The sequence below is a fragment of the Cibotium barometz genome, chromosome 13, assembly GCF_041138505.1.
Source record: "Cibotium barometz isolate CiBa-2024 chromosome 13, ASM4113850v1, whole genome shotgun sequence".
NCBI classification, from domain to species: domain Eukaryota; kingdom Viridiplantae; phylum Streptophyta; class Polypodiopsida; order Cyatheales; family Cibotiaceae; genus Cibotium; species Cibotium barometz.
The window spans coordinates 50204987-50225756 of record NC_141058.1 but is presented as its reverse complement, the minus strand read 5'-3'; the positions used below and the strand labels follow the sequence as shown (position 1 = coordinate 50225756).

Here is a 20770-nt window from a genome sequence, read left to right as displayed (position 1 = left end):
TTTGCATTTAACCCTTGGTTAATGCCTGTAAATCTCACTCAAATTCAAGATTATTCACAGCCAGAGTTGCATTTGGGAATGTGCATAAGAATGAATGCTATACGCATTATGTATTGGGCACATTGCATCAGTGTAAAAATGGGATCAGACACTGCCCTTATCCAGAATAAGGCAAGAGGTAAGACCTCCCGCATAGATTTGGGTTTGCATTGCATAATGACACAAGATAAACATCAAAAGCCCAAAAGAACTGTCAGCAAAACATTTAAACATGTTGCTCACATGGAGCAAGAAGACCTGACGGACAAGCTCATGGCCCCAGCCATGAAAGAAGAAGAATATCTCTTTCCAAGAAGATCTAAAGGAAGACATGGACACGTGAAACGAGACCCAAGCAGGGGTCACCCCTTCCTGGACTCACCTCTCCAGTTAGCACTCTATTATACACTCTTAAAAGACAATAGCACAAGACAAAATAGCAAAAAGTAATTAACAACTCTGAGCATAGATAGATGACACCACACTGAGGCCGGAACGGCCGGCCCCCCCCCAAGGAAATGATATTATTACTTGGGAGAATTTGTTACAAGTACACGGGCCCAAGGCCAGATTTCCAATAAGCAATGCACAATGAAAACAAAGTATCAAACCCAAACATGTTTGTTGATGCCGAGTCTGAAGTCACCAAGGGCTGCCCCGTCCATAGCACCTTCCAGAGTCACACTTCGCGTGCAATCCACCCGTCCCTGGCACTACGGATCACGCCGTGCCAGTCCTAGCGATGGGGCACCCTCACGGAGTTGACTCGGTGAATGGAAGAGGAGTCCAGACATAGGAGAGCAGGAGAATTCCTCATTCTTCGCGATGAAAATCTTCTGGAGCCACCGTACCTGCTGTTGTACCTGATGTACCTGCTGTACGACCAGAATCAGCAATTAATGAAGGTACTGTACCTGCTGTACCTGCTGTACCTGCTGGTGTACCTGCTGTACCTGCTGTACAACCAGAATCAGCAATTAATGAAGGTACTGTACCTGCTGTACCTGCTGTACCTGCTGCTGTACCTGCTGTACCTGCTGTACAACCAGAATCAGCAACTAATGATGGTACTGTACCTGCTGTACCTGCTGTACCTGCTGGTGTACCTGCTGTACCTGCTGTACAACCAGAATCAGCAATTAATGAAGGTACTGTACCTGCTGTACCTGCTGTACCTGCTGGTGTACCTGCTGTACCTGCTGTACAACCAGAATCAGCAACTAATGATGGTACTGTACCTGCTGTACCTGCTGTACCTGCTGGTGTACCTGCTGTACCTGCTGTACAACCAGAATCAGCAATTAATGAAGGTACTGTACCTGCTGTACCTGCTGTACCTGCTGGTGTACCTGCTGTACCTGCTGTACAACCTGTTTTGTGTAAATTCCAGCAAAAGAAGAGTCTTTTCTCCACACGAATGCAAGAGGGGAAGGGCTGAAGATGAGGCGCCTAGCTCCATGCATGAAATTTGGTGTGGTAGGTGGGGTAGGTGGCCAACCCCCACCCCACATGCTATAAAAGGGTGCCCAGGCCAAAAGAAAGTGCCCACACTAATAAAATGTCCACCTACTTTTAATGAAGTCTGAAACCTATAAGTTATAAGGTTTATAACTCAAAACTCTTATTAAAATGAGAATTTCCCACCTGTTCACACGCCACAAAACCTGTCAGAAAGCAAGGCATTCCACGGCTCACGGGAGGGCGTCCCCGACCCCTGAGCTAGACACACATGTCAGGCATGCAAACGAAACCAGTTCACGCGAAAACATTTCAAAAACAGGCAAACATGAGTGCACAATGCAACATTGTTAAAGGATAATCTCCGTTCATGTACTTGCACAATACTTGACATTTCCGGGCACAAACAGGCCCACCGGAAAGTCAATTCCAGGTACACACACAGTGTACAATCCACCCGTCCCTGGCACTACGAATCACGCCGTGCCAGTCCTAGCGGTGGTAATCCAGAAACATACACCGTGTGCAATCCACCCGTCCCTGGCACTACGAATCACGCCGTGCCAGTCCTAGCGATGGAGCACCACTTCGGAGTATGCTCATCCAGAGCCCAAAGCTCACACAAGAAGATAAGAGGACCATTAGATAGCTCAATGGTGACATCTCCCCGTCTTCTAAACAGTTGTCCGCAACTGAAAAGCTTCCAAATAGTCATGGAGAAGCTGCGGATAATCTTTGAAGTAGTCCTCATCAACCCATTTAGCATCAATAGGTAGATAATTCTTAAACTTCACCAAATAGCGTCTTGCAAGCTTACCTGCAGGTAGCTTACGCTCTTTATGGAACACAATCTGCTCCGGTTGCAAAACCTCTTCCAACTCATCCACTTCGGGTGGATCTTCAATGATAGGAAGACTTGGTTCTGGACCCACATACCTTCGTAAGAGGCTAACATGGAAAGCATTGTGTATCTTCCAATGGGATGGCAATGCTAGACGAAAAGCAACCTCATTGATCTGCTCAATAACCTTGAAAGGTCCATAATACCTGGATGAGAGCTTGGGAAACATCCCCTCCTTACCAGATCTCTTACGGAGTCTAGCTTTTTCGAATTTCAGCAATACCCAATCATTTACCTTGACATCCAAATGCTTTCTATGCTTGTCTGCAGCCTTCTTATGCTTCTCTTGAGAACGGGCTATGGCTGTCCGAACCTGTGCAAAGGCAATATCCAAGTCCCTGACAAAGTCATCAGCAGCAAAAATCTCATCCTTAGTACGTAGGATGGGAGGCAATACCACTTTGCCATAAACTATCTCAAAGGGAGCCTTCCCAGTAGAAGCATGCACCGTGTTATTGTATGCAAACTCCACAAGTGGCAAATACTTTTCCCACAAAGTCTTTTGATCAGCTACATAGCATTTGAGAAGGTCCAATACGGCTGAATTTGCTGCTTCACTTTGACCATCCGATTGAGGATGAAAGGCGGATGAAAAATTCAGCTTTGTGCCCATATTGTCAAAAAGTGCTCTCCAAAAGAGACTGGTAGTTCGAGGATCACGGTCACCCACAATAGATTTAGGCATACCATGATGCTTGAATACCTGTGACATGAAAACTTTTGCCATATGATCTGCCTTGATCGTCTTCTTGACCGGCAAGAAATGAGCTTGCTTGCTAAACCGGTCTACGATAGTCCATATAGCATCATTACCTTGCTGAGTGCGAGGCAAATCCATGATGAAATCCATAGCTATGCTCTCCCATGGCTGCGAGGGAATAGGCAATGGTAGAAGCAATCCAGGAGACTTCTGACGATCAAACTTGACCTTTTGGCAAGTAAGGCAAGCACGTACATAAGCCTCAATGTCCTTCCTCATCCCTGGCCAAAAGAAATAGCGTTCAACCATATGAGTAGTAGGTAGAATACCTCTATGTCCTGCATACGGTGGAGCATGGCATTCTTCCAACACTTTTTGCCTCAAATCAGTGAGCACACAAAGGCAATTATCTTTAAGAAGGTACCCATCTTTGATCACATATGATGCATGAGTATGACCAGCCACTAAATCAGCCCATAAATCTGAAAAATCAGCATCTGTATGGTACTTGTTTTGCATAGATGACAAGTCTCCATGAGAGGCAATAGAGATAGAAGCTATATACGGCCTTCGAGACAATGCATCGGCCACCACATTCTTCTTTCCTGGTGTATGCACAATCTGAAAATGAAACATAGAAAGGAAGTTTGCCATCCTCATATGCTTCTCTGATAGCTTAGTTTGTGTGAGAAAATACCGCAAGCTTTGGTTGTCGGTTTTCACCATAAACTCTGCACCAAGAAGATAGTGCTTCCATATGGTCAATGCATGAACCACTGCCAATAGCTCCTTCTCATAGATCCCCAAAGAGAGCTCCGTATCACGCAAACGACGGCTCTCAAATGCCACGGGATGTCCTTCCTGATTTAGGACAGCACCTAAACAATCCCCACATGCATCACATTCCACAAAGAATGGTTTGTGTAAATCAGGAACGATCAACACAGGCCCAGATATGATTGCATCTTTTAGTGAAAAGAAAGCTTTGCTTTCCAATGAAGTCCACTGAAAGGGGACTTTCTTCTTTGTCAGCTGATGAAGAGGGGCAGCAATCAAAGCAAAATGCCATATAAACCGTCTGTAGTATGAGCATAACCCAAGAAAACTACGAACCTCATGAACTGACTTGAGTTCAGGCCAATTCCTGACAGCCTCAATCTTTGCGGGATCCATTCGTATGCCATCCTGGGAAACAATATGCCCAAGATAATGAATTTCGGAGAGGAAGAACTCACTCTTCTTAGCATTGATGTGAAGTCTATGCTTTCGGAGTTCTTCAAAGACTATGGCCAAATGCTTTCTGTGCTCTTCTTCACTCTTGGAATAAACCAAGATGTCATCGAAGAAAACTCCAGTGAAAGATCGATGATCTCTAAAAATCCTGTCCATCATACGGTTAAAAGTGGCAGGAGCATTTGTAAGACCGAAAGGCATAACAAGATACTCATACAAACCAAATGCTGTCCTGAAAGCGGTCTTATGCACATCCTCTGGTACTACCCGTACTTGATGATATCCACTCTTCAAATCAATCCGGCTGAAATATGCCGAGCCATCCAATCTATCCAAAATATCATCAATGCGAGGAATAGGAAACCTATTCTTGATGGTTAGCTTATTTAGAGCCCGATAATCCACACACATACGATAAGAGAGATCCTTCTTCTGCACTAGAAGTACGGGAGAGCAATACGGTGAAGAGCTAGGGCGGATCAAACCTTTTTGCATGAGCTCATTGACTTGCTTCATGATCTCCTCCTGCTGTGATGCACTCACACGGTATGCCGGCCTATTTGGTGGAGAACTGCCAGGCACAAGGTCTATACGATGATCCTCCGGCCGTGGTGGTGGTAGTTCCCCTGGAAGTGAATCTGTAAAGCAATCTTCATATTGTTTCAAAAATTCCAGCCTATCACATGTGAGAGAATCAAGAGAATGATCAACATGGTCTACTCTATCACGAACAAAAATCATGTACGAGCAAAGACCCTTTCTCATGGCTTTATTTATTTGTATGTGGGATACAATAGGGATAGAATTCCCTTCCACACCGGCATCAATAACATGCTCTTTGCCCCTATGCATAAATGTGATCCGGTTGGTCTTGTAAGCCTTGCGAGGATCAAGACGGGAGTGCCAAGGCTTTCCAAGCAATACATCACACCCATTTAATGGTGCAATGAGGAAGTTCTCATGGTCCAAATATCCCTGAATATGCATGCGAAGCTTGCCAATAAGGGGTGTGACCTTGACTTGCTTGCCAATAAATGCACTTCCGGCCTCAATCTCCGGTCCCATGTCATCCACACTAATGCCCAATGCTGTAGCCATTTCCAATGATATGAAGTTGTCCGTGGCACAATCATCAAACATAAATAATGCGGGTTGATCTTTGAGCTGTCCCCATGCCTTGCATACCATTCTATCCAAAGCATCATGGGCTGTCCCCCCTTGTACATCGGGCACCATATGCACATTAACCTTGGTTTCCTTTGCATCCTCTTTGCCTGCTTTCTTTGGGCATTGCCGGACCATGTGATCTTTACTACCACAAGAAAAGCACTTACCGTCACGTATATATTGCACCCTTTGTTCCGGAGTAAGTCGATAGTTAGGCCTTTTGTTGGGACGCTTCTTCTCTGAGGTACTTTCAGCTTTTGGAGCTCCCTTAACTTCATTGGAGTCCTTTTTTGGTGGCTGTCCACCCTTATGCAGATTTGGGACAGCCTTGTCCTTCCCCTTTTGAGCATGTCCATCTCTATAATTTTGCTTCAGCTTTTGCTCCAATTGTTCGGTGGCCAAAGCAGCTGAAATGAGCTGTTGTAGAGTGTGGTTTGGGTACAACTCCAAGCCCGATTGATAAACCGGTTGGAGTCCCGATTCAAACTTTCTCTTGCGTTCCTCATCATTTACCTGCATAATAGGGGAAACTTCCAAGAGAGTTTTCCAAAACTTGGATACATAAGCATGAACTGACTCACCTTCATTCTGCTTAACCCAATCCCACTTCTTGCGGATGTTCTTCTTGGCATTAGGGGGTAAGAATTGGACATAGAATCTAGTTTTAAATTCAGCCCAAGTGTCCACGGGAGTGCCTGAGAGCTTTTCTGCAAGCCACCAATGAGCGGCCGTGCCCTTCAAGAACATGCTGGCATGCCTCACCTTGGACTTTTCTGAAAAATCCTCATCACTAAAAGCAATGTCAAATTGGGAAACAAATGACATAACCTTGGAAGCATCAAACTCACCATGATATGTCTCGAACTTGACGGATTTGTCCCCGGCTTTGAATTCCTTTTGCTTATGAATATGATGCTCATAATCCCCATGCGTCCTCTTGATTCCACGTTCATGTGGATCAGCCCTGGCATCCATAGATGCTCCTGCATACTTAGGTGGCATACGTGGACGTGAAGCATGTGCTGAATTTCTGCATTCATGGCACTTGGCTCTTGCTCTTCCTCCTGCATTTTCTCCTTGCCACGGGACGGCTGTCCCAACCATACATGATCACGGGCATAAGGCATCCGTCCACTTGCTTGTGTTCCACTGGAGTGCCCCTTTGAATTTGGCACTTCCCTGCTACTTGCTTGGCTAGCCATAATAAGAGTAAAGTCACTAATGGAGAGTGGTCAGGAAGCCTTTGGATCGTCTCCCAATGTAGAAAAAGGAAGATCCGTGCTCTGATACCACTGAAACGAGACCCAAGCAGGGGTCACCCCTTCCTGGACTCACCTCTCCAGTTAGCACTCTATTATACACTCTTAAAAGACAATAGCACAAGACAAAATAGCAAAAAGTAATTAACAACTCTGAGCATAGATAGATGACACCACACTGAGGCCGGAACGGCCGGCCCCCCCCCAAGGAAATGATATTATTACTTGGGAGAATTTGTTACAAGTACACGGGCCCAAGGCCAGATTTCCAATAAGCAATGCACAATGAAAACAAAGTATCAAACCCAAACATGTTTGTTGATGCCGAGTCTGAAGTCACCAAGGGCTGCCCCGTCCATAGCACCTTCCAGAGTCACACTTCGCGTGCAATCCACCCGTCCCTGGCACTACGGATCACGCCGTGCCAGTCCTAGCGATGGGGCACCCTCACGGAGTTGACTCGGTGAATGGAAGAGGAGTCCAGACATAGGAGAGCAGGAGAATTCCTCATTCTTCGCGATGAAAATCTTCTGGAGCCACCGTACCTGCTGTTGTACCTGATGTACCTGCTGTACGACCAGAATCAGCAATTAATGAAGGTACTGTACCTGCTGTACCTGCTGTACCTGCTGGTGTACCTGCTGTACCTGCTGTACAACCAGAATCAGCAATTAATGAAGGTACTGTACCTGCTGTACCTGCTGTACCTGCTGCTGTACCTGCTGTACCTGCTGTACAACCAGAATCAGCAACTAATGATGGTACTGTACCTGCTGTACCTGCTGTACCTGCTGGTGTACCTGCTGTACCTGCTGTACAACCAGAATCAGCAATTAATGAAGGTACTGTACCTGCTGTACCTGCTGTACCTGCTGGTGTACCTGCTGTACCTGCTGTACAACCAGAATCAGCAACTAATGATGAGGTGAGTCCAGGAAGGGGTGACCCCTGCTTGGGTCTCGTTTCAACACGAGAAGAGAAGCTGTCCCAAGAAGACTAAAAGAAGAGACGAACGCGTGGCAAGAAGACTGAAGACGAGAAGATGTAAGGCTCCAAAGAGTGAGGAGCCATGTGAAAATCTGAGAGAGAGAGAGAGAGAGAGAGAGAGAGAGAGAGACCCCACAACCCAATGTAACCTGCCCCAACAAAGTAAAACCACCTCTGAGCCACCGATGATGTAGGCCACGTGGTAGATAGATATATGTGTGAGCACTTTAGTCAAGGTCGCGGGCAACTATAGTAAGCCTTGGACACATAGAGAAAGAGAGTGTCAAGGACTATGAGTTTAGGGACCTGAGGCACTGGTCGCACGCTATCAAGTAAGAGAGAAACTTGGTATAGGGTCCAGGTGTGCTAAGATAACTTGAGGGGAGGTATGCTAGACACTAGTCGCAGACTATCAAGTAAGAGGGAAACTTGGTATAGGATCCAAGTGTGCTAGAGAGTATTCACTTGAGGGGAGGTGTTGAAATATACAAGTGAATAGGGTGTGTGCGAGAATAAGCCCTTGGTTAGAGGCTGTAAAAGAGAACGTGTAAATGTGAAAGGACTTGTGAAAAGGTGAAAAGAATCTACTGAGAGAGAATAAAGGGTAGCATGAGAAGATTTAGGAAGTGTGGAGATATTCTGGGAAGTGTGGAGATATTCTGAGAAAAGTGAAGAGGTGGAGAGAATCAAGCAAAAGAGGTGGAGATATTCTGGGAGAGGTGGAGTGAATCAAGGAGAAATCAGTGTGATTAGATGCTTGGATGTAAACTCTATAAATTGAGGCATTGGCCTAATGAGAATTTGCTTGTTTTTTATTATCCATGCCTACATTAAGCTATTTGCTAATTACTCACTAATTACGTCTTAATTATTTGCTAATCACTTTATTAATGATGTTGATTCTAGTATTTGATCAACCATAGCTCATCACATTGCTCTAATTTCAACAGCCATGTGCAAAGTGCTCCACTTGTAAATCCTAATGATCTCTTGGCCTCCCATTATGCAGCCTCTTTAGGCCCTTGGTGACATTTGTAGTGTCGAGAAAAGGGAGGAATGTGTTTTTCTTTTTTGTGGGGAAGGAGGGGGAAGAGGAGTAGGAGGTGGTAATTGCACATGCGTGTTTCTTTTTAAGGGGAAGAGGGGGGAGGGAGTGGCGGGGGGGGGGGGGGGGGGGGGGGGTGTTTGGGGTGTTTGAACATCATTTTGTGCAACTTTCATACCTTGGAGTTACCATCTAGGTTGTTGAAAATCCTATCCTCCAGACAGCTTAACACAATGCAAAAAGTCTCGATCGCATCTGAATCAATGTTCCCGCCATCTTGATCTATCTGGCACACACACAAAAAAAAAGACTCAAACTTAGGGTGGCACTTTAACTTGTATAAACCTTATCTGGACAACCAGCAAGGTCGGACACTTACACTCAGGACTGTCATTAGGGTTTGAAACAAAATACTCTTGCCATTTCGATTTCCTTGTACAACTGAGAACATTCCCTCATAGTGCAAGTGTACCTTTATTGAAGGACAACAGAGCATCATTAGGATCAAGAGTTGAGTACAAGCAACAAAGAAATGAATCCAGTTCAACTTTGCTGTAACCTTTTTAGTTAAAAATATATGCTCAGCCCCATCATGGTGGCAAGATTGGATACAAGTAGAGCTTACTGACAGAAGTTACAAAAGTTGTAAGCTTGATTTTGAGCAGCAAGACTGCAATGCAATTTTTTTTAACCTGTAAAAGATGCCTGAAAAGCTGAACCTCAAGCTTTGAAAGGCCTCTCTCATTTGACCCATCCAGCTTCCATTCCCTCCACCTACTCAATAAGGAGTCCAGTGTCCTCTTTGTTTCTAGTGCTTGATCTTGCATGCAACCAGCTCCCTTTAAAGCAACGATCAGAGTATACTGCAGAATGGGTATCAACATCATTTCAGCAAAAGTCGGTAAATCATTAGGCCCCTTAACAACATTATTTCGAAACCCCAGATAATCAATATTTGCACATTCATGTACCTGTGCATACATGGGCATACTAAAGGCACTGCGTAAAAGATATAGAAAAGTGGACATTTGAGCAGACTTCTTGGGCCTGAGAAAAGTTGAAGAGTAACAACATGAACCAATGACAAGGAGTTAGCACATTGGCAGCTAGTCCATAATTATAGAAATAAAACTCCTTTGCAGCTATTGATGCTGTTGGGGGAAAATGGGCTTTTCATTTTGGGAAGAAGAAAAAGAAAAAGGGAGGGGGGATGGGGGATGGGGGATGGGGGTTACCACAACAATAGGCAGCCTTCACGGACAATTGCAACAGACAATTCTTATCTAGTCATGATAGCTCAATAGTAAATGGATTATCACCTCATCGTTGCCTCCTTTTCAGCAGTCTCTCTCGTTTTATTTCCATTGAAAGAGTGCAATGAACGGGTGAGAAATGTCGGTAGAAAGTCCCCGTTTGACACAAATGAACTTTCAAACTCCAAAAGAAATTCCAGAAACTTCTCAAAAGTGTCAGAATCCAGCAAATTTTTCTGAATCTGAGAACCTGCAAAAATAACACTTTCTATATCATCATCAACCATCCGTTTGTCTTTTACAAGACAAATATCAGACAAAAACAAGAAACCACACGGTGTCCTCTTAGCAGCATACCATTTGGCACAAAAGACAGCCCAGCACTCTCTCTCCAAAGCTCATGAAGCTTGCTCAAGCACTCAAATGCAGCTCTTCTTATCGCCTGTTTATGAGCAGATAATTGAATTTAGTCACAGGACTCTTAGATTCATACAGTTATCTAAGTATCTCAACAGGTTAAAGAGGGCAAGCAGCAGGCTTCCTAGAGGTACTGATGCAATACCTTCACAGGATTTGCAAGTGCAACAAGGAAATGAGGAGCTGCAGCTTGCATCTCTGACTTTTGAATAACACTTGTATCACTCCAATGAGATAAGAGGACACTAAGACTGTGAATCTGTACACTCACCGGAACAGTACCACCTGAATCAACAACCCATAGAATAAAAGGTAAGATCAAACATAATTACTAGCCTTTGCTGACTAGGAGGTAGCCCTGACACCTTAGCATTGGCCCCTTGAAGAACCAGCGCTCTCTCACGTTCGTGTGAAAAAAAGATATTGAAGATCTCGTGAGACAAGGTCCCTGTGGATGGACCGCAATTCGCGCTCTAACTGGGCCTGCTTTGTGGGCTACTGTCATGTGTTTTGACACTTTACACTGGTCGATCTGATGCCTGAAAAGAAAGGAGTGTCCTGAAAGTGATCATCAGCCTACAACAGCATTTTCACTTGAGTAACTCTCTATGCCTGTAAATATCATAGCCACACCATCATTGTGAGACAAAGAGGGTTTCGTCCTCATGGAGCATCAGGATCAGGGATGTGCAATCGAATCCTTGATACTAGAGAGAAGTGTTTTCCTCTTCTCCACCTCCTATCTGTTAATAACCATGCATAACTTGAGCATGTTGGCCTCAGTTGCAACATCCACCTTTTGATATGTCTTTAGGTGCAGCCTGCGTGATGACACACAAAGCTGCCCAAATGAAATCCTCAAATGTATGGCATAAGTGAATGCTTATGTATTCAGGCATCTCAATAAACCTCGGCTTGTGTGGATGTTCATAACCATAAGTTTTCCCAAGGTGAACTCTAAGATCCTGTCCTAGCAAAACTTTGCTAAGGTATCAAAATCTCCAGATTGTGATGAAAGTACTACAGTTGCATAACAAGGCCCAAGCCTACTGTCCTGTCAGTGTCAAGCCATCCCTTCCTAAAACTCCATTAAAATCAGCAGACAACCTACATAGACTTCAGAAAGCGTAATGGAATATAGTGCTTCTCTGTGTGTACCTCCACTTTATCAGCAACTTGGTCGTGTACTGTCATAGTGGTGCAAATTATTAGCTTTTCTACCTGAAGCTGCCTCAATCTACTGAACTGTCAAGCTAGTGGGACTGCCCCAATGGCTTCGTGGAAACTCATAAAGCACCAAAAGAATTTTGGCCCTTTTTGCTTGGATTATCAAAGAATCGTGATGGCTTGGATAAACAGCACATCAGAGTTAGAGAGCTGCCAAGAACTTGCAGCAAAAGTGATTTTCTGGGTTTCTTGAGAGCTATAGGTGCTTTGAAAATCAGAGATAACAAGAAGACAAGTGCTTCCAGAACTACCAAGACTACCTTGTACATAATGATCAATGGCAAAAAAGGTCCATAAATGAGAACTTAAACTGAAAAAGGATGCAGACATAGAGATACACATACAATGCCTAGCCTATTAAATTTTTTCAGACAGTAAGTGGACCTAGATCAGACATTAGAGCTGGTAACATCATGATGCCCACATAATTGAAAGCAGAGATTAAGAGTAAGAACCTTCTGCATTGAAAAACTTGGAAAGAAAGAGGAGAGGCGACGTCGGGATTTTTTTCAGGAGAAGCTTTAAGTGTTCGTGGAAGATCAACCTCGAACGAGGTGACGAGAAAACCACAAACAAATCCTCCAGCACACTAAGCATTGCATTCTCATACTCCTGGATGAGACAAACAAGACAGGAAGATGCACCAAAGTCAAAACCTACGACCTGATGGGGTGAGCAATGTCCACCATCCAATCTACACTTCACACTATTTTCAAAGGCAATGTCACCTTCTTACTGCCCCTGTCTAGAGCAGGTAAGCCCAGCAGTATTTTATAAAAGCATGACATCAGCAGTGATGTAAATGCAAGCTTTGGTTCTTGTTGCAGTGTCTTGAAGAACTCGAAAGAAAAAATGCTCTCCCTTAAGATATCATCGTTATTTATCTGCAAAAACACACAATTTTCCAACACACACCACAATATTAGGACAAGCCGACATACCAAGATCTATCATTGTGTAGTTCATGGAGCACACTCGAACTGATAAAAGGTAAGCCTCATGGTTCAAATCAAGTTCACTTAGCAAAATCATGACTTCTTCTACATTCAAAAAATCATTAGAAAAACGATCATGCTAGTCTAGTGACTGCATATAGAGAAAGTCTAATGAACATGCATGGTCTGTGCCATTGAGATATACCTTAAATGTTGAAAACTCCTCACTAGATTCCATTGCTATCCACTCTTGCTTCAAGAACCCCAAATAAATTTTCGCTAGCTCCCATGTCAATCCTACAAGCACAAACACAACCATAGTTACCCTCTTGACAAGGAAGCAGTAGACATGGCACTTCAGCCTACGACCTATTGCCTTATTTGTACAAATGCTAGATGTGTTGCTAATTATTGAAGGAGCATGTTAAGTCCCCCACTGCCATTACCATGCTGTTTTTAATGAAGTTAGGCTTATAGTGACTTGAGAGTGCTTTGAATAGCAATTGCTTTTATTACTGAATCAAGGTCTACATATAGATTGCTCATAACTCAGTAACTCTAATTGGGAGGATTCCCAGGAGATCAAGACTCCTGGCCTGCTGATCAAGACCTTGATCAGGCCAGGAGTCTAGGACCAAGTTCCAGCCGAACACTTGAATATTGGGCTATGGAGCTATTGTTAGGTCGTGACCTTGCTAGCGACCCCTTCACTAAAATTCTTGTGTAAGCCAGGTGGGAATATAAGAAGTAGAGTAGTGTCAAGAACGACTCTAACATCGGTCTCAAGAAAAATAGGGTGTTCCCGGTTTTAGCACCCTCAAAAATGCAGTTTCCATTTTCACTTCTCTTTCCATTTTCCATTTCCCTTTTATCATAACTATGATGCGATTGATTTGCAAAGACGTTCATTCTACGAGCCACACGTCCCCGACCCAAAGTATCAGGACCCTCGGGCCTCCACCACACAAAGACGGATTCGTAAGGTTCTCTGCCGACATGACATGTTCCCATCACAAAGGCCTGACATTCACTCCACCATCAGATCGGTTTTGGCCGAGGCGGGTATTGTCATTGCTAATCACAGCATATCTCACTCTACACAGGATCATCTGTTGATCACATGTACTGTCAGATGTTTTCATTTTACTTTTTCTTTCAGTTTTCCATGGCTCAGTATATCCATGGTACCAGTGTATTACTTTTGGTCTCATAGACCCTTGCGGTCTTCCGTAGACATTGTATCAGATCCACCAATTGTTGTAACCTTTTTGGTCTCATAGGTCATTTTGGCCTTCTAAAGACGTTAATATATCATTTCATTTCTCTCTCTCTCTCTCTCTCTCTCTCTCTCTCTCTCTCTCTTGAGTCGATGGCGTCTGCCTTCCCTTAGTAGATACTTGCGCGTTCGCCCTCCTGGCAAGCATGCTCTCCAAGCACTCCAAGTATAATCCTTTGCTTGCCGCCATTGCGTCTCTCTCTCTCTCTCTCTCTCTCTCTCTCTCTCTCTCTCTCTCTCTCTCTCTCGCTTCTTGCCTCTCGCCTCTGCTCATTTACGCCAGGCCTAGTGCAAGGCACTACCAGGCCATGGCGGTTACCTCAGATAGGGAGCCCGCCTTGTCATAGCTGATGATACAGATGCACGTGGTACAGACGACCTAGCCCTACCAGCGATCCACGATGCCAAAGAAGTCGCACGCTCATGCCCTGGCAACACCAATCTCTACACTACTCTTTCCCATCTTCTGATCCAACAAATGGTATCAAAGCCTATTTCCCTATTGTGCTGAACTCTCTAACATTGCTACTCATGAACCTGCATGCTCCAATCTTGTCGTCTTCTGTGCCACCTCTATGCGTGTGTTACTACATGTCACCCTTTTGTGTGCCTAGATCACATGTGGTGTCTACTTGTTATTTACGCCGCTAACCCCGAGTGGCACTAGTGTCTGCAGCTCCACCATTGCCCAGTTTAGCTAGTGGCTCCTCCCCTTATGGGCAAAGTAGTTCAACCTAACCAGTCATAGCTCGAGCTCATGGGAGGTGTTCCTCCTAACAGAAATCAATAAGCTGCAAGAAGAGGAGAATGGCAAGCTGAAGGATCAGCTCACTGAAATTGAAACCCGGCTGGCCTCCCTTGAGGGCAAGCCTGACCCAGCTCAGGCAGTTCACGAGCAGATTCATGCAGCCAAAGCAGAGTTCATTGAAGCTACAGAAGGTATGGAGCAGCATCTTACCGCAGAAATCATGTCAACCATCAAGGAAGAAGAACTGCGAGAAAGCATTGCTAAGCACCTCCGAGTAGGTGGACTCCCGGAGGGTTGGGACGAGCAAGGAGTCAGAGAGCAAATGGAAATTGATGAAGATGAATGCATCTCAGACATGGAGATTATGGAGGCACCTCAGTAAGGCCCTCCCCCTCATTGATATAGGCAACCCATGGACCATTGTCAAGAAAGGGAAGCATGCCATTGAGAAATGTCACAATAAACAAGACAAGATCCAAGTTCTCCGACACTCCAAATCATTACAGGGCACAAGGCTCTGGTTAGCTGATGAACTCACTCCCCTACAGCTTAAAAACAAAAGTGTAGAACACGCCAAAGTCCGAGCAGCCCGCCAAGCTGGAAAGTGGGCAGTCTACCATGACGGAAGGGCAATAATCAAGGACTTCCGTAAGCCTAGACCCAATTGACTAGCATTCTAATGTGCCATCGGCATTTTCTATATCACAGATAGTTGTTTATCATCCTAGGGTTTTCATTAATCTTTTGCTTGTGCCTAAGTGCACCCCGAAGTGGATTGTAATGACTGTGAGGTACCGATTTTTGGTCCCATAATGCCTTCAAGGCATTCCGTGGACGTTAATATGACTTTCTCTCTCTCTCTCTCTCTCTCATCAACTGTTGATCACATGTCCTGTCACATGTTTTCATTTTACTTTTTTTTTCAGTTTTCCAGGGCTCAGTATATCCATGGTACCATTGTATTACTTTTGGTCTCATAGGCCCTTGTGTTATGGCATTTGTATATGGATAATCCAGCATCTCCCGTGGGAAAGATATTGTTCCCACTATACAAATTCCATAACACAAGGGCCTATGAGACCAAAAGTAATACAATGGTACCATGGATAATCCGGTATCTCCCATGGGGAGAGATACTATTCCCACTCTCAATACTGTTATGTCCAGGAGTCTAGGACCAAGTTCCAGCCAAACACTTGGATATTGGGCTCTAGAGCTATTGTTGGGTGGTGACCTTGTTAGCGACCCCTTCACTAAAATTCTTGTGTAAGCCAGGTGGGAATATAAGGAGCAGAGTAGTTTCAAGAACGACTCCAACATCGATCTCAAGAAAAATAGGGTATTCCCTGTTTTAGCCCCCTCAAAAATACAGTTTCCATTTCACTTCTCTTTCCATTTTCCATTTTCCATTTACCATAGCTAAGGCTGCCGACTGACGACTTCGCCTGCGAGCCCCGCCTCTCCCCCCCCCCCCCCCCCCCCCCCCCCCCCCCCGGCTGCTTCTCGCCGTCGCGCCCCCCTCCCCCCCCGCCAGTCCCCGCTTTCTCCTCCGTCCTCTCCCCCGCCTCCTTCATTGCGCCCTTACTCGCCATCTCTCCCCGCCTCCTTCATGCCTCCTTCATTGCGCCCTTACTCGCCATCTCTCCCCCGCCTTCCGCCTCGCATCCTCCCCCGCCATCGCCCCCCCGCCTCCTTCTTCATTTCCTCCCCCGCCTTCTTCCCCCCCGCCTTCTCCTCCTCCGCCTCCTTCCACACTGCCTCCCCCGCCATCCCCCCCCCCCCTCCCCCCCGCTTGCTTCCTTCCCCCGCCTCTCTACCCCCCTCGCCGCCTCCTCCTCCGCCTCTCTTCTCTCCCCCGCCACCTCTCCCCCCTCCGCCTTCTCCTCCGCAGCGCGTCTCTTCCCCTCCGCCTTCTCCCTCTCCTCCCCTTCCGTCTTGCCCCTCCCCCCACCGCTAGCTCCCCCCTCCCCCCCCAAAACCCCGCCCCCGCTATCCTGTAGCCCTCCGCCTCTCCTTTTCCTCGCAAGGCTGTGTCCCTCCCGTTGGTGACCCCGGTTTCTGGCCTTTTCCCTCTGGAGGACTCCATGGAAGCCGCTCCGACTACCCCTGCCGATTCCGGTCTCCGTCTGGAGTTCACAGCTGAAGATCTTCAGTTGTTTGTTTCCACAGTATCCGCTCTTGAGGCCTCCTCCTTGGTCTGCAAGATAGTGGGTAGCCGTCCGATGCGGAGAGAGCTTCGCGACCTTCTGCAAGGCAGCCTTGTTGGCGTGCCCGCCAAGATCGTCAGCATAGATTTTTTGGGACATGGCTACTACCAGGTGGATTTCGAGTCCCCCCCAGGCAGCTCAGATGGTGCTGGCTCGGAGCCCCCATTGCCCTCCGCTCATCCCGGGCGTTCCTGGCGCGCATGGACTCATGGTTTCGACCCCGCTTCTGACCCGCTAGCAGGCGCGACACGTTTCCTCGCCACTATCTGCTTTCCTGGACTCCGTAGGGAGTACTTGCCCCTCTTGTCATCCATTGGCAAGGCGTTCGGGCAGGTGGTGGAGACGCCTCAGACAGCGGCTTCAGTGATTGCTCGGGCAGCAGGACTCCCGGCCATTCGTGTTGTGGTTCCGTCACCGGAGTCCCTCCCGAAGACGATCCTCCTCCCTTGTCTTTCTGGAGGACATCTGATACAGCGCGTGGAGTATTCGGGCCTCCCCGGCCAGTGTTACACATGTCGGGAGATGGGCCATCTCGCACGCGCCTGTCCCCGCAAGGGGGCTCATCCTTCACGCTATGCCGCCTCTAGGCCCCCTGCAGGAGACCCGAGGGGTGGCCATCCACCTCAGAGACCGGACATCCCTGGCTCGCCCACAGCAGGCGCCATCATCTGACGAGTAGGCCCCGGCGGAGGATGCCGCGCAGACCCAGAGGCTGGCGGATGGCAGGAGGTTCGCCGGCGGAAACGCCTGGCCCGTAGGGACCGTCGCAGACGTCAGCAGGCAGCACAGGCTGGCGGACACGCGACTCCGGCTGGCGTACAGGCACCTACCCGCACTTATGCTCCAGTCAGGGATAGGCGGCCAGCAGGTCCCACCCCGATGGACAAGGATTCAGACTCAGTGCCCGTTGAGGCCGCTGGTGGAGCCTCCCACGTGGAGACCCCGCTCCCGCCTCCCCCCGCGGGGGGCCCCGCCCCCTCCTTGGAGCAAATTCCTGAGGATCCCGGGCCGCACTCTGCGACCCCCGGCTCCCCTTCCCCACCCAGAGAGCACTCCTTCCACCCCCCCTCTCCCCCCCAGCCCCCCCCTCCTGCCTCCCCCGACGGCCCCCCCTGACACCATCCTCTGGCAGATGCCTCTCCATCCTCTCCTCGCTTTCCCCCCTCCTCGCCGCGAGCCCCCATCCCTCCCTCGGCCTCTCCAGGATACTCCGCCAGACCACCCACTGCCCCGGGACAGCGCAGCTGGGTAGGCCAGAGTTCAGTCCAGCGGCTGTTCCACCGCCACTCCGGGCCGGTGGAGATCTAGCTTCGCCCGCCACAGAGTTCTCTCGCGGGGGCCTCCCTGGGGGGCCCCCGCGAGTGATGGGGCTACCAGTGGATTACGGTTTTTTCAGGTGCCTCCAGCTGGATGCTGGCCCGTTCGAGACACTCGTCGTGCCCTTGCGAGTTTGCGTGGTGTGCCATCCCTCTCGTTCTCCTTCCGTGGTGAGCAAGCATGGTGGCCTTCTCCTTTCCTCTCAGTGTTGCCCCAGACACAGCATGGGATTGCAACTCTGTAGAGGAAGTTTTGCGTGATCAGATACTGGAGTTTTCTCACCACTTCAGTGACTTGGGGCTCACGGACCTTTTGCAGACCCGATTACACTCAGCCCGCATGAGCTTGTTTGGTATAGGAGATTGGCGGGCGGATCCGGTCCACACCTCAGTTGAGGCGGTGCTATTGATTCTCCTCCATGCCGCCCCGAGGGTGCAGCCTACCTTTAGATACATATATGCAGAGGATTGGTCTCACGCCTATGCCCTGGACAGGGCGAAGGCGGAGTGGGGCTGGACACAAAGACAGGTCACCCTCTTTTTGGAGAGACTCCGCACCAGGACAGACAGTGACCATTCTCCCTCCAAGCCGGCGCCCAAGACTCACAGAGTGGAGGGCAGATCATTCGGGCCGGCTGAGAGGGGTGAGCCAGTGGCGGCTGCTTCACTTGCCATAGCTCATCCATGAGGATCCTCTCATGGAACATGCAGGGTCTCGGTGGACATCGCTGCTACATTGGTCGGGGCAGACTTCGCCAGGAGATCCAGAGGGCTCTCGTTGGAGGACCCATAGATATCCTTTTCATCCAGGAGCACCACCTTTCTGCCGGGCGTACCCGCACCTGCGGGAAGATCTTGCCAGGCAGGAGTCACACTTTTTGGTCACCGGCATATGGCTCCCAGGGGAACCAGGGTGGAGTATGCATCTCAGTCAGCGAGCAGCTTCTATCCGAGGTTGTGGACTCTGGCACTCTGGTCCAGGGTCGAGCGCAGTGGATCATTCTTCGGGTTGGGGAAGACCGCATTGGCTTCCTCAACTTCTACGCCCCTAATGGGGCAACCGGGAGAGCCGAGTTCTGGAGCACCATTAGGCAGTCCCTCCCCTTGGCAGACCAAGGGTGCCTAGGAGGGGATTGCTACATGCTGGAGGATGCAGAGGATAGGATGGGGGGCAGCCAGGAGACCATTCATGGGCCGGAGCTCGCTGCCTGGGAGGAACTAGTGCTGCAGGTGAGAGGCTAGGATCCGTGGACTCTCCCGGAGTTTGGCAGGTTGCAGGGGAGTCTATCTTTCTCGCGCTCGGATAGACGGGCCACAGGAGTTAACCTTTCCCGCATCGACAGGTTTTACATTGATGAGTGGGCTTGTGATAGAGGCGGCACTGTGGGCATACTTGCAGGCTCCTCGTTTTCAGACCACTTTCCAGTGCTTCTCCAGATCGAGGACCCTACAAGAGGAGAGCGGGGCCAGAGCGTCCGGATTCCAGATTGTCTCATAGACGAGCCTGAGATTGCGATCAGAGTTGAGCAGGTCTGGCAGGAGCTGCAGTTCAGGAGAGGATCGGCAGCCAGCGATCTTGCCAGTGGCTTGCAGGAGATCAGTCGGATGCTCAGACAGGCTGCCTTGGACCGTCTGGAGGCCTTCAGAGAGCAGGAGAGGAGCCTACGGAGGAGTCTAGCATCCCTCCAGAGACTCCAGAAGAGGGATCCTACGAGCCCTTGGATCTCAGAGCAGATGGAGTCAGCTCGCACTGAGATCAGATCCATCGAGGAGAGGAGGGTGGAGTTCCGTTTCCATGCTCGGGCTTCTTTTTGGACACAGGCTGGAGACAGAGTGACTCAAGATTTCTTTGAGGCGACAGGGCCTCGCTTCAGACGAGAGGGTCGCAGGCGTCTTCGGCAGGCTGATGGCCAGGTTGTGGTGGATCCCCCCAGGGTTCGGGCGATAGCCACAGATTTCTACAGGGATCTTCTCTCTGCTGAGCCAGCAGATGACAGGGTGAGAGAGGCTCGGGAGGCAATCTGGAGCTTCACGAGACCGGTTGTGCCGGCCCATTTGCAGCACTCCCTTCTCTCCCCCTTCTCGGATACGGAACTGGAGGAGGCTCTTCAGGCATTACCTCGGGGCAAATGCCCAGGAGAGGACGGTCTCTCAGTGGCTTTCTTCCAGAGGTACTAGGGCCTCTTACATAGGGGCTTCAGATTGGCATTCCAGGAGATTATGGAGTCGGGAGTCATGCCGGACAGCATGGCAGAGGGGTTGATTCACTTGATCCCCAAAGAGGGAGGAGACAGACTGGAGATTAGACAGTGGAGACCGATCACCTTGCTAGGCACGGCCTACAAGGTCCTAGCTAAGGCGATCAGCAGGCGGCTTCAGCCTCACCTTCCGGACATCATCCACTCCACGCAGACAGGCTTCATCCAGGATAGGAGCATTCTGGATAACATCTTCTCTTTCTGGGAGGCTACGGCTTTGGCTAGATTTCGGCAGGAGGATCTGGCAGTGCTCCTTCTCGACTTCGAGAAGGCATATGATCGGGTGGACTGGGCCTTCTTGGAAGGCACTATGGAGAGGATGGGCTTCCCCCCTCAGTGGATCC

The 20770-nt window shown here is 48.4% G+C and overlaps 1 protein-coding gene across 3 annotated transcripts in view; it reads right to left on the bottom strand.

Annotated features, from left to right (window-relative positions):
* Window positions 1–20770, bottom strand: part of LOC147632786 (ARM repeat superfamily protein) — a 106000-nt gene that overhangs the window by 22440 nt on the left and 62790 nt on the right. For all 3 annotated transcript variants that reach the window (XM_086807657.1, XM_086807656.1, XM_086807658.1), the window contains 10 exons: window positions 12827–12918; window positions 12415–12570; window positions 12142–12298; window positions 10605–10744; window positions 10400–10484; window positions 10109–10292; window positions 9761–9836; window positions 9482–9652; window positions 9169–9261; window positions 8968–9075 (listed from right to left, as the gene is read on the bottom strand). In XM_086807657.1, the coding sequence (XP_086663783.1) occupies window positions 8968–9075; window positions 9169–9261; window positions 9482–9652; window positions 9761–9836; window positions 10109–10292; window positions 10400–10484; window positions 10605–10744; window positions 12142–12298; window positions 12415–12570; window positions 12827–12918 (1262 nt within the window). The remainder of the gene's footprint in view (window positions 1–8967; window positions 9076–9168; window positions 9262–9481; window positions 9653–9760; window positions 9837–10108; window positions 10293–10399; window positions 10485–10604; window positions 10745–12141; window positions 12299–12414; window positions 12571–12826; window positions 12919–20770) is intronic.